Genomic DNA, 14,126 nt, shown 5'->3' with positions numbered 1-14,126 from the left:
AAATCATATAAATGGACTCAGAGGCAAAAAATGTGGTCATCTCAGTAGATGCAGAAAAGGCTTTTGACAAAATTCAAAGATGAAGTAATGAAATCTGCAGGTAAATGGCCTTGGAAACTATTATATTAAGTGAAAAATTCAGCATGCATTCATGATAAAAGTCCTAAAGGGACCTAGACTGGAGGGAACATACCTCAACATAATTAAAGCTATATACAACAAACCCATAGCCAGCATCATTCTAATTGTAGAAAAACTGGAAGCATTCCCATTAAAAGCAGGACCCAGGCAAGGATGTCCACTATCTCCACTCCTTTTTAATATAGTACTTGAAACTCTTGCTAGAGCAATAGACAAAAGAAGGAAGTTAAAGGAGTTCTAATTGGAAAAGAAATGTCACATTATCCCTTTTTGCAGATGATATGATACTATACCTAAGAGATCCTGGAAATTCCACCAGAAAACTCTTGGAAATGATTAACACTTTCGGTTAACTGGCAGATTACAAAATTAATCTACAAAAATAAGTAGCCTTTCTATATACCAATAGCTTCACAATAGCCTCAAAAAAAAAAAAAAAGTCTTGGAATAAACCTGACTAAAGATACAGTGAAAATTTTAAATCTTTAAAGAAGGAGATTGAGGAAGTCACCAGAACATGGAAGGACCTCCCATGCTCATGGATTGGAAGAATTCATATTGTGAAAATGATCATCCTACCCAAAGTGATATATAGATTCAATACAATTCCAATAAAAATCTCCATGACATGCTTCACAGAATTAGAAAAAAAAATCCTTAAATCCATATGGAAGTAAAAAGACCCCACAATGGCTAAAGCAACCCTGAGCACAAAGAGCAATGCTGGGGGGATTGCTATACCAGATCTCAAAGTATACTACAGAGCTATAGTCATAAAAACAGCATGGTACTGGTACTTAGACACGTAGATCAGTGGAACACAACTGAAGACCCAAACATGAGTACATACAATTTCAGCAACCTGATATTTGACAAAGGTGCCAAGAACACATAATGGAGGAAAGAGCATCTTCAACAAATGGTGCTGGCAAAACTGGATCTCCACCTGTAGAAGAATGCAATTGGATACTTGTCTGTCACCTTGCACGAAAGTTAACTCCAAATGGATCAACAAATTCACTGTTAAACACAAAACTCTGAAACTATTAGAAGAAAACATTGGCAATAACATACAAGATATAGGTATAGGAAAGGGCTTTCTAAATCAGAAACCAGTTGTTCAGAAATTAAGGTCAACAATCAAGAAGTGGGATCTCATTAAACTAAAAAGCTTCTGTATAGCAAAAGAAACAATCCAGAAAGCGAAGAGAAAACCCACAGAGTAGGAAAAAAAATCTTCACCAGAGATACATCTGACAGAGGTCTAACATCCAGAGTATATAAAGATCCCAGTTCCAGGGGATCCGACAGCCTCTTCTGTCCTCCACGGGCATTGCACAACACAGGTGCACTTACCTATATGCAGGCAATACACACATACACATAAAAATAATAAAATATTTTTTTAAAAAGATCTCAAAAAACAAAGAATCAATAAAACAAATGACTCAATTAAAAGATGGGCTAATGATCTAAACAGAGAGTTCTCGAAAGAAGAAATAAAGATGGCTAAGAAACATCTTAAAAAGTGTTCAACATCATTATTAATTAGGGAAATGCAAATTAAAACCACCCTAAGGTATCACCTTACCCCAATCAGACTGGTAGGATGAAGAGAACAAATGATACCAAATGCTAGCAAGGATGTGGAGAAAGGGGAATGTTCATTCACTGCTGTGGGATTGCAAACTCATGCAAACCCTATGGAAAACAATGTGGAGAGCTCGTAAAAAACTACAAATGAACCTACCATATGACCCGGTTATACCACTCCTTGTGTCCCAAAGGACTCATCCTATTGCAGAGACACTTGTACATCCATGTTTGTTGCTGCTCTTTTCACAATAGCTAATAGATGGAAGCAACCTAAGTGCCCCTCAGCTGACGAGTGGTACATTTACACAATGGAGTTCTACTCAGCAGTAAAGAAAGATGAAATAATGTAATTTGCAGGTAAATGGATGGAACTGGAAACTATTATATTAAGTGAAATAGCACAGACTCAGAAAAACAAAAGATGTATGTTCTCCCTCATTTGTGGATCCTAACAGCAAATCCTAATATATGAGTACATATCCTGATGTAACTGCAGGAACCAGGAAAGTGGAGGAGAACTACTGAGGTAAAGGGAAAGAAGGAACCCAAGAGAGAAGAGTAGTAGGAGACAGGCGGTACTAATAGACAAATGTGTAAAAAGAGCATAGTTAAATGGAAGGGAGAGAAGGAGGGCTATACAAAGAGCAATAGGAGGGCTGGAGAGATGGCTCAGTGGTTAAGAACACTGACTGTTCTTGCAGAAGACCCAGATTTGAATCCCAGCACCCACATGGCAGCTAACAACTGTCCGTAACTCAGTTCCAGGGAATCCGACAGCCTCTTCTGTCCTCCGAGGGCATTGCACAACACAGATACACTTACTTACATGCAGGCATAACACTCATACACATAAAATAAAAATAATAAATTTTTTTAAAAAGCACTATGGGAATAAAGGGGGGAAAGGAGTTCAAGAGAGGTGGGATCACAGACAGGCATTATCAAGGGAGAGATGGGGAAAATGAGGACACTTTAAATGGGGAGGGCAGGGAGGGAAGATAAGACAGGGAGAGAAAGAGGAGACATAAATAGTGTCTAGCTAGTTAAAAGACCAGAGGGAATCATATAAGTCCAAAAACATACTGAAAAATTACACATACAACATCTCTACAAGATATCTCTACGTGAGTATAGCTGAAGGCTACGTAACAAGAAACAGTGCCAGACGGGAGAAACCTTCCTTTGAGTTGTTGGTCAGGGTGGTCCAAGAGACTCTCAAAATTACATAGGCTATTGCCACAGTCCTTGATTGCCTCCCAGAACTTGAAGGTCAGACCCTATTGCTGAAGACAGTAAATACTTCAGACATGGGATTTGGAGCAGTGGAGCTGGAACTGACCTGGAAGCCACCTCTCTGAAGGCTAGGTCTCATAGCTTTGGAGAGCACTATGCAAGCTGTTAAGGGAGAACATCAATGGATGGTCCAACCCCAGTTTCAAGGCCTAAATACCACATCAGTGACTAGCACAGCAAACAACATTGGTGCAATAGTGGCACTTTTATCTTGGGGGTAATCAATAGTTACCTAATTGGACTTAAAGCCCCCTCAATGGGAGGAAACTAGATGTGATACTGTAAACCCAGTGAAATACACATAGCTGGAGAGGTCACAGATAGTAGAGACAACCCCAAGGCTGTCACATCCCTAGACAGATGTAATTTCTTACTATGTGCAAAATATGGAGCCTTAAATCTATAGCGTGTGGGTCCTTGAACAGCTCTCCTATATTAAAATCCACTCACCCAGGGTTCAAGGACAATTGAGGAAGAGGGGGCAGAAAGATTGTAAGAACTGGGGAGGAGGTACATGACCATATGCAAATAGAGTCCTACGGGCTCCTGGGAACCTTTTCATATGAACCTACATTAGTGGTGTCAGCATGCACAAGACCCATGCAAACTTAGGCAGACAAGAGCCCAGCATAGAACTATGGAAATGGACAGCAGGCCCCAATCTTAGTCGAAGAATTATTGGCAGCTGATTACTGCTAGGTGAACAAAAGATGATCTTCTTAAAGGGAGGAACTCGATAAGCTGAATAGACCTCTGTAGATGAACTAACACTGAGGGACATCTGGGGACACTAACTTGACACGATAGGCCTTAACACAAATGACAGAATGTAGGAATTCCCCTGATGGGGGCAGCTATGAGAGGGGGTCGGTGCGGAAGGGGGTATAAAGATGATTAAGATATTCTGTGTGAAATACACAAAAATTCAATTTAAAAAATTCTTTAAAAAAGAAAGAAAACAGTGTCAGAAAAAAGCCCTGGGCCTAGGAGCTAAGGCTCCCCACAGGCAGGTAGCAGTGGCCCCTAGCTTTAGTGGGCCCCAGCTCCAGTGGCCCCCAGCTGCAGCGGCCCCCAGTTCCAGTGACTGGCCAAGAAAGGCAGGATGTGGAAGGAGGAGGTGGTGCTGCCCAGGCTTGAGTCTGCTCAGTCCAAAATTCAGGTGGTAGTGACAGGAAATCCAAGCGAGGTGAGGGCCAAGGAGCAGCAGGCTTTTGCTATAATAGATGTCGGATGGCCAGGCAGTGCACACTAGTACCCTAGATTAGCCCTTGTGGAGCAGCCCTTGGCCTCCTGTGTGCTGTGCCCACTTCAGGTCAGAACCTCCTTTTCCTTTCTTCTATGTGTACATCAAGAGAGTCGCTTCTAGGTCCCAGGCACAACGCAAGGGGGAAGGAGGCCTTGCAGCCTGTTCAGCTCCAAACTTTCCCTTTCCTAGTATGTGGGGATCAAGAGTGGCCCTTGGCCAGAGACCCTCCAGGTTTTAGTGAGTACAAGTCCATGGCTGAATGGGTGCCAGTGCTGTTGTACTCCCTAGTGGAGCTTCTCTGGAGGCCTGTCCAGAGGCTGACCAGCCACCCTCCTCTCAGAGGGAACTGACTGCTCTGCTTCTCTCCTATAGGGTGAGCTGGACTTGGAGAAAGGCTTGGAGATGAGAAAATGGGTTCTGTCTGGAATCCTGGCCAGCGAGGAGACTTACCTGAGTCACCTGGAGGCTCTGCTGCTGGTGAGAATGAGGAGGGAGGGAGCTGCAGGGAGATCTCACTGCCCATGCCCCCCACCAGCTGTGGGACCCTGAGGCAGCATACCCTGTGGGAGTCATACCACACCTCTGGCAGGGTCAGAACATTCTACTTCTAGAAATCTGACCTTCCCCCAAGGGGCCAGTAGATACTAGCTGAAGACTTCGGTTGCCAAATTTTAACTTTTTTTCTGGAATTTGAAGATGAAAGTAAGAGTTGGAAATGTAGCTCAGTGGTAGAGCACTTGCCTAACATGCCCAAGGCCCTACCTGGGCTTGATCACTGGTATCAAACAAAATAAGATAAAATAGAAGCATGTGTCACATAAACCATGTTGCGCCTAATGAATGGCAAGCCCCCTTACCTGTGCCCTTCTCACCCATGCCCTCCTCTAGCCCATGAAGCCTTTGAAAGCCGCTGCCACCACCTCTCAGCCTGTGCTGACCAGCCAACAGATTGAGACCATTTTCTTCAAAGTGCCTGAGCTCTACGAGATCCACAAGGAGTTCTATGATGGGCTTTTCCCCCGTGTGCAACAGTGGAGCCACCAGCAGCGGGTGGGCGACCTGTTCCAGAAGCTGGTAGGTGACATGGACATACTGATACTTGTGACTGACCAGAGGCAGCTGAGAATGAGGCTTGGCCCTTGGGTGTGACTCAGTTCCTTCAGTGCAAGTCACTGGGAGGGAAAGGCCAAGGGACACATTTCCATCAGAGCTAGAGTCCAGTGTCCTTCTATTCTTCCTGGCTCCCTGCAGTTTTGCTTGAGGTTCCCAGTATCCACACAGATCCCGCTGCCTCTGGGACCAAAATGGTTTTACTGCCCAGCACAGCCAGACTTGGACTCTCAGCAGAGAATAGAGAGTGAGCATTGCCTGGAGAGGTGATCACGGGTGAGAGCACAGTGGGGCTTGGTTACAGTCAGCCTCTGCAGGTTCCACATCTGCAGATTGACCCAAGTGCTGAAAACAGTGCCTTCCCTGAACAGGTACAGACTTTCTTTCTTGCCTTTATTGCTTAAATAATGTAGCATAACTACTATTTAATAATGTTTACATTGGATTAAGGGTATAAGTAACCGTGAGATGATTTAAAGTATATGAGTTTGGGTCAGTGGCATATACCTGTAGTCCCAGCTACTTGGGAGGCTGAGACAAATAGGATTGCTTGAGCCCAGGAATTATGGGGACCAGCCTAGGCCAGCATACTGAGTGAGACTCTTAAATAAGTGAAGGAAGAGGGGGAAATGCATAACTAGGAACCTCCACAAAGAAGTATGGACCAGATGACAGCTGCGTGCCAGAAGGAGGTCTGGTCCCATAGAGCCAGGTCCTGCTCTGATATGAATGAGTGGAAGATGTACCCAGGGAGTGCACACCATCTTGCCCCAGTCTGTTGGTGAAAATGGCCGAATCCTGTTTCTGAACTGCCCTGGCTGCTTGTACACATTCTCTTTGCCTAGAACATTCTCCCACATTTAGGAAATGAGTCCTTCAGGGGCAGCAGTGGTCCAAAGCCAACCCTGCTACAAGTACAGTACTGAAAATCTGCCCTCCCCCAGCCCTAGCCTTCCTGGACTGCCCATATACCCAGATGATTCTAGCTTCACCTTGACTTTCTGAGTCAGAGAAGCTCAGTGTTCTCGCTGCAGGGCGTGGCTTTCCTGTTGGCCTCTTGCTACTGCTCTGGGCCTCAGAGACATTGGAGCTAAGACCAGGAGACAGATAAAGCACTTATTTGGTTCAGATTCTCTCCCCTTGGGGTCCTTTCCTCATAGCCAGAGTGTTGGCGGCTGTATTTGGTACAATGTACCCCATCTTTGGAGTCCCTTCTCCCTTTCTCTTTTTGCCATGTGTCAATAGTTTTAAACCTTACAGAGTAGACTCAGCCAGCAGCCCTCCAGAAAAATGAAGGCTAATGCTGGGAAAATACGAGCACAGCATATACATGCACGCATGCGCGCAGAAGTACTTGTGATGGTGCAGAAGGCGTAACCCAACCCTGCTGACTGCCCTTTCCTATTATTCACTTCAGTGGACGGGGTTTTGTTTCTGGTTGAAATTTTACTTTTGTTTGTTTATTTTTCTTAAATATTTTTATTTTTATGTGTATGAGTGTATTGTCTGCATGTGTGTAAGTGTACCCGTGTCATGCAATGCCCGCAGAAGTCAGACAAAGGCATCAGATCCCCTGGAATTGAAGTTATGGATGGTTATAGCCACCATGTGGGTGCTGGAATTCAAACCTGAGGCTTCTGCAAGAGCAGCCAGTGTTCTTAACCACTAAGCCTTCTCTCCAGTCCTCATTTGCTTATTTTTCTAATAATTTCAGACTTACAGAAGGGTTATAAGAACAGAAGTCTTGTTTTGCCCTCACCCACATAATGAAGTATAATATTTTCTAGATTTGCCTAATGTCATCTTTTATGCATGCCTTTAAGGATACACATGTGCGTGCGCACACACGCACACACAATTTGACAAGTTGTAGGCATCCGTCCTTTTACTTCTGTGCTGTCCTTAGGCAAATTCCTCCCACCCAAGTTAGCCATCTTGTCTTTAGCGGTTTTTTCCTCTCTTTCTGATTCAGGATCCAATCCAGGGTCACATGATGTTTTTGGCTGTCACGTCTCTTTAGACTCCTCCTATCTCCATCAGTTCCTTGGACTCGGCTTACCTTCCATGACTGACATTTTCGGAAGGGTACAGGATAGTCTGTGTTTGTCAAGTGTTTGCTGGTAAAGAACAACCACAGGAGTACTCTGTGTCTGTCACATAGCGTCCTGTCTAGATACTGGCGATCTCCATTAGTGCCATTAGCATGCAGCTCTAGTTTTTTGTTAAGATTTTGATGTAAGAATTAATTGTTCTGAATTTCTTACACCTGAAGGAAGTGAGCCTCCTTAGGCAGGAGGCAGGGAAAGGAGAAGCCTTGAAAGGGGCCCTCTACTGAGTTGCTCCAGACTGCTCAGCCATCTCTTCTCCCTGTAGGCCATTCTGATCCTCAGACAGCTGGGAGGCCCTCACTCTGGCCTTCAAAGGGAGAGAGGAGGGAGAGAAGGTGGTGCTTGGGTCTCTGGCTGTATGTTGAAGAAGAACCTGCAATTCGATGTTGCAGCAGCTTCTGAGGTTGTCAGCAGTGTAGGGCTGAGCAGGCTCCAGCCACTGCTCCTTTCTTAGCCCTCCCCATGCCTCCTGTGTAGTCCCTACAGGAGCACAGTCAGTTCAGGCCTGGTCAACCCACGGGTACCAGGTTTATTCAGTGTCTGGAATTGTCATCCTTAGAAATATAAAAGTCATGTAAATGTAAATACCTATGGAAATAAAATTTAGGCTTGATACCAAGCCAACTCTAGGTATAGCAGATACCTCCGGCTTTTGGCTTCCAGTCAGCTGCTGTGGTAGATTCTTACCTGGCCAGCATGTCTTTCTTGTGTCTGCCTGGTTTTGCTGGTCCCATGTAAAGACTAGGGACTTTTTCTTTGGTGCCCTTTAATGAAACGGGACCCAGAGATGACTGCGATGGTGGCATACGCACACCCTCCCATCTACCCAAGGAAATTGTGGCTTAGTGGAGTGTGTGTCTGAGCAGGCGGCCCAGTGAAGGAACCATCTATTAATGTCTTTAGTTGAATAAAGAACAAAATGTCTCTCACCTTGCAGTTGGCAGGCCTCCTACCCATCAGGTATGCAGCACGAGGCCTGGGTGCCCCCGCAAGGTCTAAGAAGAACAGTTAGTAGTGAGAGCTTCTCTTTTCCACAGGCAGCCAGACTAGATATTCATTACTTGCCTGATAGGATCAGGTATGAGCAGAACACCATGACCACTAGGGTCCATGGACTGCTGTGGCCAGGGTAATCTCCCACAGTCAGAACGAGAAGATGCTGCTCGACCTCAACTGCATAGAACACGTCTGACTCTCAACTCAAGCTTGACCTGCTGCTCATGGCACCCTTTAAGCAAGTGTGTTGGGAGGAATAAGGAGCTCTGGAAGGGAGCCATTACCTGCCCAGGGCTCTGACTCACTTCATGTCATTTTAGGAGAGCAAAGCGTGCTTGGTGAGTCGGGAGGGGAAGCAGGTGGGAGGAAGTAGCATGGAAGAGCTGCGGTTTCTGCAACCTGCACACTGTCTACTGTACCTGGGTTTTTTCCAGAGCTGTGCTCAAGAGCCCAGTCCTCAGAAAGATGGGGAGCAGCTGCCTGTCCCACCCTATCTTACACTGTCTTCTTCCTCCCTGCAGGCCAGCCAGCTGGGTGTGTACCGGGCCTTTGTGGACAACTACGGGGTTGCCATGGAAACAGCAGAGAAGTGCTGTCAGGCCAATGCTCAGTTTGCAGAAATCTCTGAGGTAATGCAGGAGCGCTGTGACGTTGTGCAGTCCAGAGCACTGCTCACTCCAATACTCTCCAGCTGCCTGGATGGGTGGTGGGTTGGTCATTTGTGGAATGTGACCTTGGAGAACAAAATACATGAAATTAAGGGATGGTCATGAACCCCAGCTCTGACTCAGATTCTGCTGGATCAGCTCCATCACAGGACACTTGTGATTTAATAGCACTTCCCACAGTGCTCCTGCCCAGGGCCAGGGCCTGATTCCAGGAGTCCACTGATGTCTTAATTCATTTTATGTTGTTGTAAAGTACAAAGAATAGAAATGTATTTGGCTATGGTTCTGGAGACTGGGAAGCTCAAGAGCATTGAGATACATCTAGTAAGGGCCTTCTGACTGTGTCATAAACATGACAGAGGATGTCACCTGTCAGGACAGAGCAAGCAGACTAACTCAGGCATCTTTTCTTTTTCTAAAACCACTATTGCCATCAGTGAAGGCCTACTTGTATGACCTTATCTAACCCTAATCACCCCTTATAGATTCTAGCTTCAAACACAGTGAACATATGTGTTAGGGGTTTAAGGTCCCAATACATGAACTTTTGGAGGACACATTCAAACCACAGCAACTGTGTTCTCTGGACCCTCTCTTGTGCTGTCTGTCATTGTTAGAATTTTACCCGTGTCCTGTCACAGAAGTCCCATGGCTGCTCTGCAGTCTTGTCACTGGAGGCTAGGGGAGCCATCCTGCTTTGTTGCTTTTCTAGCCTCTCAACATCTTTGAGAACCAGGAACCAGGAACATTGAGAAGATTGTAGAAAGTAGTGAGGGTTTAAGTTGCTGCATTTGGGAGGAGAGCTCCAGGTGGTCCCATCCTCCAGACTGTACCACCCCAAGTCTGGGAGTGGCCTGTCTTCCTACTTGCACCAAGCCTTGATTACCTGAAAGCTTAAACCATGGAGTGTTGTGAGCATCTGCATATCAGAAGAGCCCCTCAGATACAGAGAATGTGAAAAGGCCACTTGGGATGGGTGGCCAAACCAGGACTAGAGCCCAGTGTCACCCTTGGGTCTCCATTTCTCTAGACAGGGATTCTTGCCCTTCCACATCCTATTTCTGCAGTGCTGTTAACAACCATGTGACATTTTTCTCTGTGGGAGTTTGTTGTCACTGCTACTTTTGGAGATTCCCACTCCCTGAAACTTTGACTTCTGACTTGCCTTTCCCCATCAAACAAGGATTCTGCGAGGAAAGATCTCCATGTAGAAAGACAGCATTGAAAGGAAAATGTCGGTGCTAGGGAGATGACTCAGTGGGTAAGAGCACTTACTGTGTAAGCATGAGGATCCAAATTTGAGTCCCCAGCACCTAAAAGCCATACATGGCCATGTATCCCTGTTGCAGGGCAGAGACAAGTGAAGCCCAGGAGCTTGCTGGTCAGCCACCTTAGCCAACCAAAACAGCTAGCTTCAGGTTCAGTGAGAGACCTTGTAAAGGGAATAAGGCAGAGAGCAATAGAAGACACCCAGCGTCCTCCTCTGGCTTCCACATGCTTGTGCGTACACACACACACACACACACACACACACACACACACACACACTCCCCACATGCAGTTTTTTTCCGTCTATGTTTTTATTGAATTTTTGTGCATTTCATACATCTTAATCATATTTAGACTCCCTCTCCTATCTGTACTCCCCATACCCCCCTCCCCCACTGGATTTCATGCATTCTGTCATATATGTTAAGGCCTATCAAGTCAAATTTGTATCCTTAGATGTCCATTCTCAGTATGCATTCATCCACTAGAGCCTGGCCAGCCTATCTAGCATCACTCTCTTAAAGAAGACCAACTCTCCTTCACCCAGCAGTGATCAGCTGCCAGTAGTTCCTCAGCTAAGGTTGGCGCCTCCTGTCCATTTCTCCAGTCCTATGTTGGTTTTTGTCTGATTGAGTTTGCATGGGTCTTGTGCATGTTGTTGCCATTGCTATAAGTTCATATGAGCAAGTTCCCAGGCACCTTACCACATGTAATTTTTAAAAGATAAAAAAATGAAATGTAAACTAAGCACACAGGGTAAGTCTGCCCTCTCTTGCTGAAAGAAAACCTTTGACTATCACACTTGGGGCGTGTTCCAGGGACTTGGTGCGATATATCCTTTATCACAGGGACTGGACGTCTATGGCCCTGGCTCTGATCACCTCCCATGGTGATAACTTGTCTTGCATTATTCTTCCCAAGCCCATAAGGTGCCCCACTACCTGCCAGACATTTTTACCTCAAGCTCTTAATATGTTCTTTTCTTTTCCTTTTTCATTAAATTAACTTCTCCCTACATCAGCTGGAGTATTGGTATAGAATTCCAAGTGACCCTGATAAATCAAAGACTTGGTCCTTGGAAAAACTATGTTAAGTGGCCAAGTTTCAGTCCACCCAGACAGGATTCCACCCCAGAGGAAAGAAGCTGTGGTGGGATGAGACCTGGAAGGGTGTTTACATGGTTCTGCTGACTGCTGTCATGGGAATTTGAGCCAGGGCTGGGATGCAGAGTGGACCAGTGGCCCCATGAAGCTTTGTTGTTCTTGTACCATCTGAGCAACATTTGTGCTGGTTCTCCACCCATCTTCAGAAATGCCCCAGAGAACCTGGAGTTGCGTAAACTGAACAAAGTGAAATTCAAGAAAGAGGAAGCAGCAGACCATGTGGTGGGGTGGGGACTGGGTCCTTGGGCCAGCAGCGCTCAGGCATGGGGCTCTGGGATTGCCCACAAGAACTGGGCAGATATTGGTTCTTCACCTTCTCCCAAAATCAGTTGTGAGAGATGTGTGTGAGATGGTATCCAACCAGACCACAGTTGCCCATGTTGGTTTCTGTGGGATGCTAGCTCTTCAGGTGATAAATTAAAAATTAGATGAAAAAGGCTCCTGGAGTCAGTTGTTTGAGAAATATGTGGTTAAACCAAACTCTTAACATCTCCTTGAGGAAGGACAGCTGGAACTTGTGCCCAACACTATCCAGGAGCATGTGGACTTTGGGCTACTCCCAGCTCCCATGAGCTCAGCTTCTGATTCCTACAGGCTCTTGTTTAGCATTTACCTCCTTACATCCTTTGGAAACTGCTATGTAAGATGTAGATAGGAACAACCTATCTGTCACTGCAAGGGATGGTAAACTCAGAGGAAAGGCACTAACGTGCATTGCAGATTTAATAATAGTGGGTTAAAGAGTACCATCTCTTAGTCCTGAGACATTTCTTACAGCACAAAAGGTTGGGAGAGAATTCCAGAGCCCCTTCCTGTTCCTGTGCTGGGTACACATATGTTCAGGAGCCTAATGCTAGGATTCTTGGCAGCTCCCTCTCAGGGATGACTTCAGGTCACAGGGATGCTTTGTCCTCATTTCTCCTGCAGTACCTGAGATCGAATCTTTGGTAGCATTCCACTAACAATCCCTGCTGTCAAGCTTAGTGCCTCGTTTTATAATAAAGTAATTCATTTACACATTTTAGCAAGTGTATGTGCATTTCCACCCATGAGATCTTGTAGAACCTGATATCCATTTGGTGGTGGGGCCTTCCTTGCCATCTTCAAAGATGAGTGAGTATTCTTCTGGATGACCACCTCTCTGCACGCTATTGAACTGCTCTAAGAAAACGCTTTGCCTTTTCAGCATTCTCCTTGTCAAAGGTCCTCACCCAGGGGAAGGGATGATTTTGTCTCCAAAGAGGTACTTGGCAGTTCCTGGAAACATTTTTGATTTTCCTAACAGGAGGCTGGGTTGTTACCACACCTTTAGATAGAAACCAGGGACACTGCTTAGGACAGCTGCACCTTGTCCACTCAGGACAAGGAATTTCTGATTCCCGAATATCCAGAGCCGAGGCTGGGAGGCTCTGTCCTAAGGAAACATCTGAGGCATCATTTGTGCTCAGTCTGTTTTCATTTGGTGGCTCAGAGTGCCCCCTGAGGTTTGCTGTATCTGGGGTTCTCTGTGGGGAGAGAAGGCTAAGCTTTCTGTTCAAGCTGGATCAGAACTGCTTCTGCCACTCCGTGTTAGCATGTGCTCTTCTCTCTGCAGAACCTGAGAGCCAGAAGCAACAAGGATGCCAAGGACTCGACCACCAAGAACTCTTTGGAAAGTGAGTTCTCTCTGCAGAGGGCTCTATGTCTTTGTGGTGGTGACCACTTCCAATAGAGGGGATGTTGCTAGAAAAGCAGGCACCACACCTCATTGGGTTACCTTTGGCATCTTCCCAGTTCTGGACTTCAAGTTGTGAGAGTGAGGAGGAAGAAAGAGCAAAACCAGGCAGAGCAGGAAGAATGAGCTCAAGACCAGTTTGTCACTAACAGTAGCCCCAGTAAAAATTGTAGGAGTTAGCAAGTACCACAAACCTATGCTAGTGGGGCCAATAAGATGGCTCAGTGGGTAAAGGTACTTTCCGCTAAGCCTGATGGCCTGAGTTCGATCCCCAGGACCCACATGGTAGAAGGAAAGAAACAATTCTTGAAAGTTGTCCTCTCTCCAAGTTCCACATGCACACATGTACATACTGCCTCCTCCCTCCGTCCCTACCTCCCTCAGTGGTTAAGAGTGCTAACTTTTTTTGGAGAGGACCTGGGTTAGGTTTCCAACACCTACATGGTGACTCACAACCATCTGTAACTCCAGTTCCAGGGGACCCAATGTCCTCTCTGGTCTGTATGGGCTCTTACAATGCAGATGGTGTACATAAACTCACACATACACATAAATAAAAACTAAGTCTTTTTACAAAAGGATATGAAAATGTTACTGTGAAGTACAGCAGTGGGCACACATTTCAGGAGAAGTTTAGGAGAAATATGAGTTTGAGGCCAGCCTGGGATACGTAGTGGGACCTGTCTGAAAATAAATTGCTGTACCCGGTGGGGATGTGCGTCTGTAATCTGAGATGCTGAGGAAGCTGAAGTGAAGGATGGCACGTTTAAGGCCAGACTAGGCAACTTAAAGCCCCGTCTTAAAATACTTTTTAAAAAAGAT

General features: G+C 45.7%; 1 protein-coding gene across 1 annotated transcript in view; it reads left to right on the top strand.

Annotated features, from left to right (window-relative positions):
- LOC103734698 (BCR activator of RhoGEF and GTPase) overlaps nucleotides 1–14,126 on the top strand; it is a gene marked incomplete at its 3' end in the record, with an annotated part of 98,432 nt that overhangs the window by 79,084 nt on the left and 5,222 nt on the right. The window contains exons 3-6 of the mRNA XM_008833757.2: nucleotides 4,649–4,753; nucleotides 5,165–5,350; nucleotides 9,012–9,119; nucleotides 13,185–13,245. Coding sequence (XP_008831979.1) covers nucleotides 4,649–4,753; nucleotides 5,165–5,350; nucleotides 9,012–9,119; nucleotides 13,185–13,245 — 460 coding nt within the window. The remainder of the gene's footprint in view (nucleotides 1–4,648; nucleotides 4,754–5,164; nucleotides 5,351–9,011; nucleotides 9,120–13,184; nucleotides 13,246–14,126) is intronic.

This window comes from Nannospalax galili, unplaced genomic scaffold (assembly GCF_000622305.1).
Source record: "Nannospalax galili isolate Female #2095 unplaced genomic scaffold, S.galili_v1.0 scaffold1497, whole genome shotgun sequence".
Taxonomy (NCBI): Eukaryota; Metazoa; Chordata; class Mammalia; order Rodentia; family Spalacidae; genus Nannospalax; species Nannospalax galili.
Note: the sequence above shows the minus strand (reverse complement) of the source record. Positions and strands in the feature narration are given on the sequence as shown.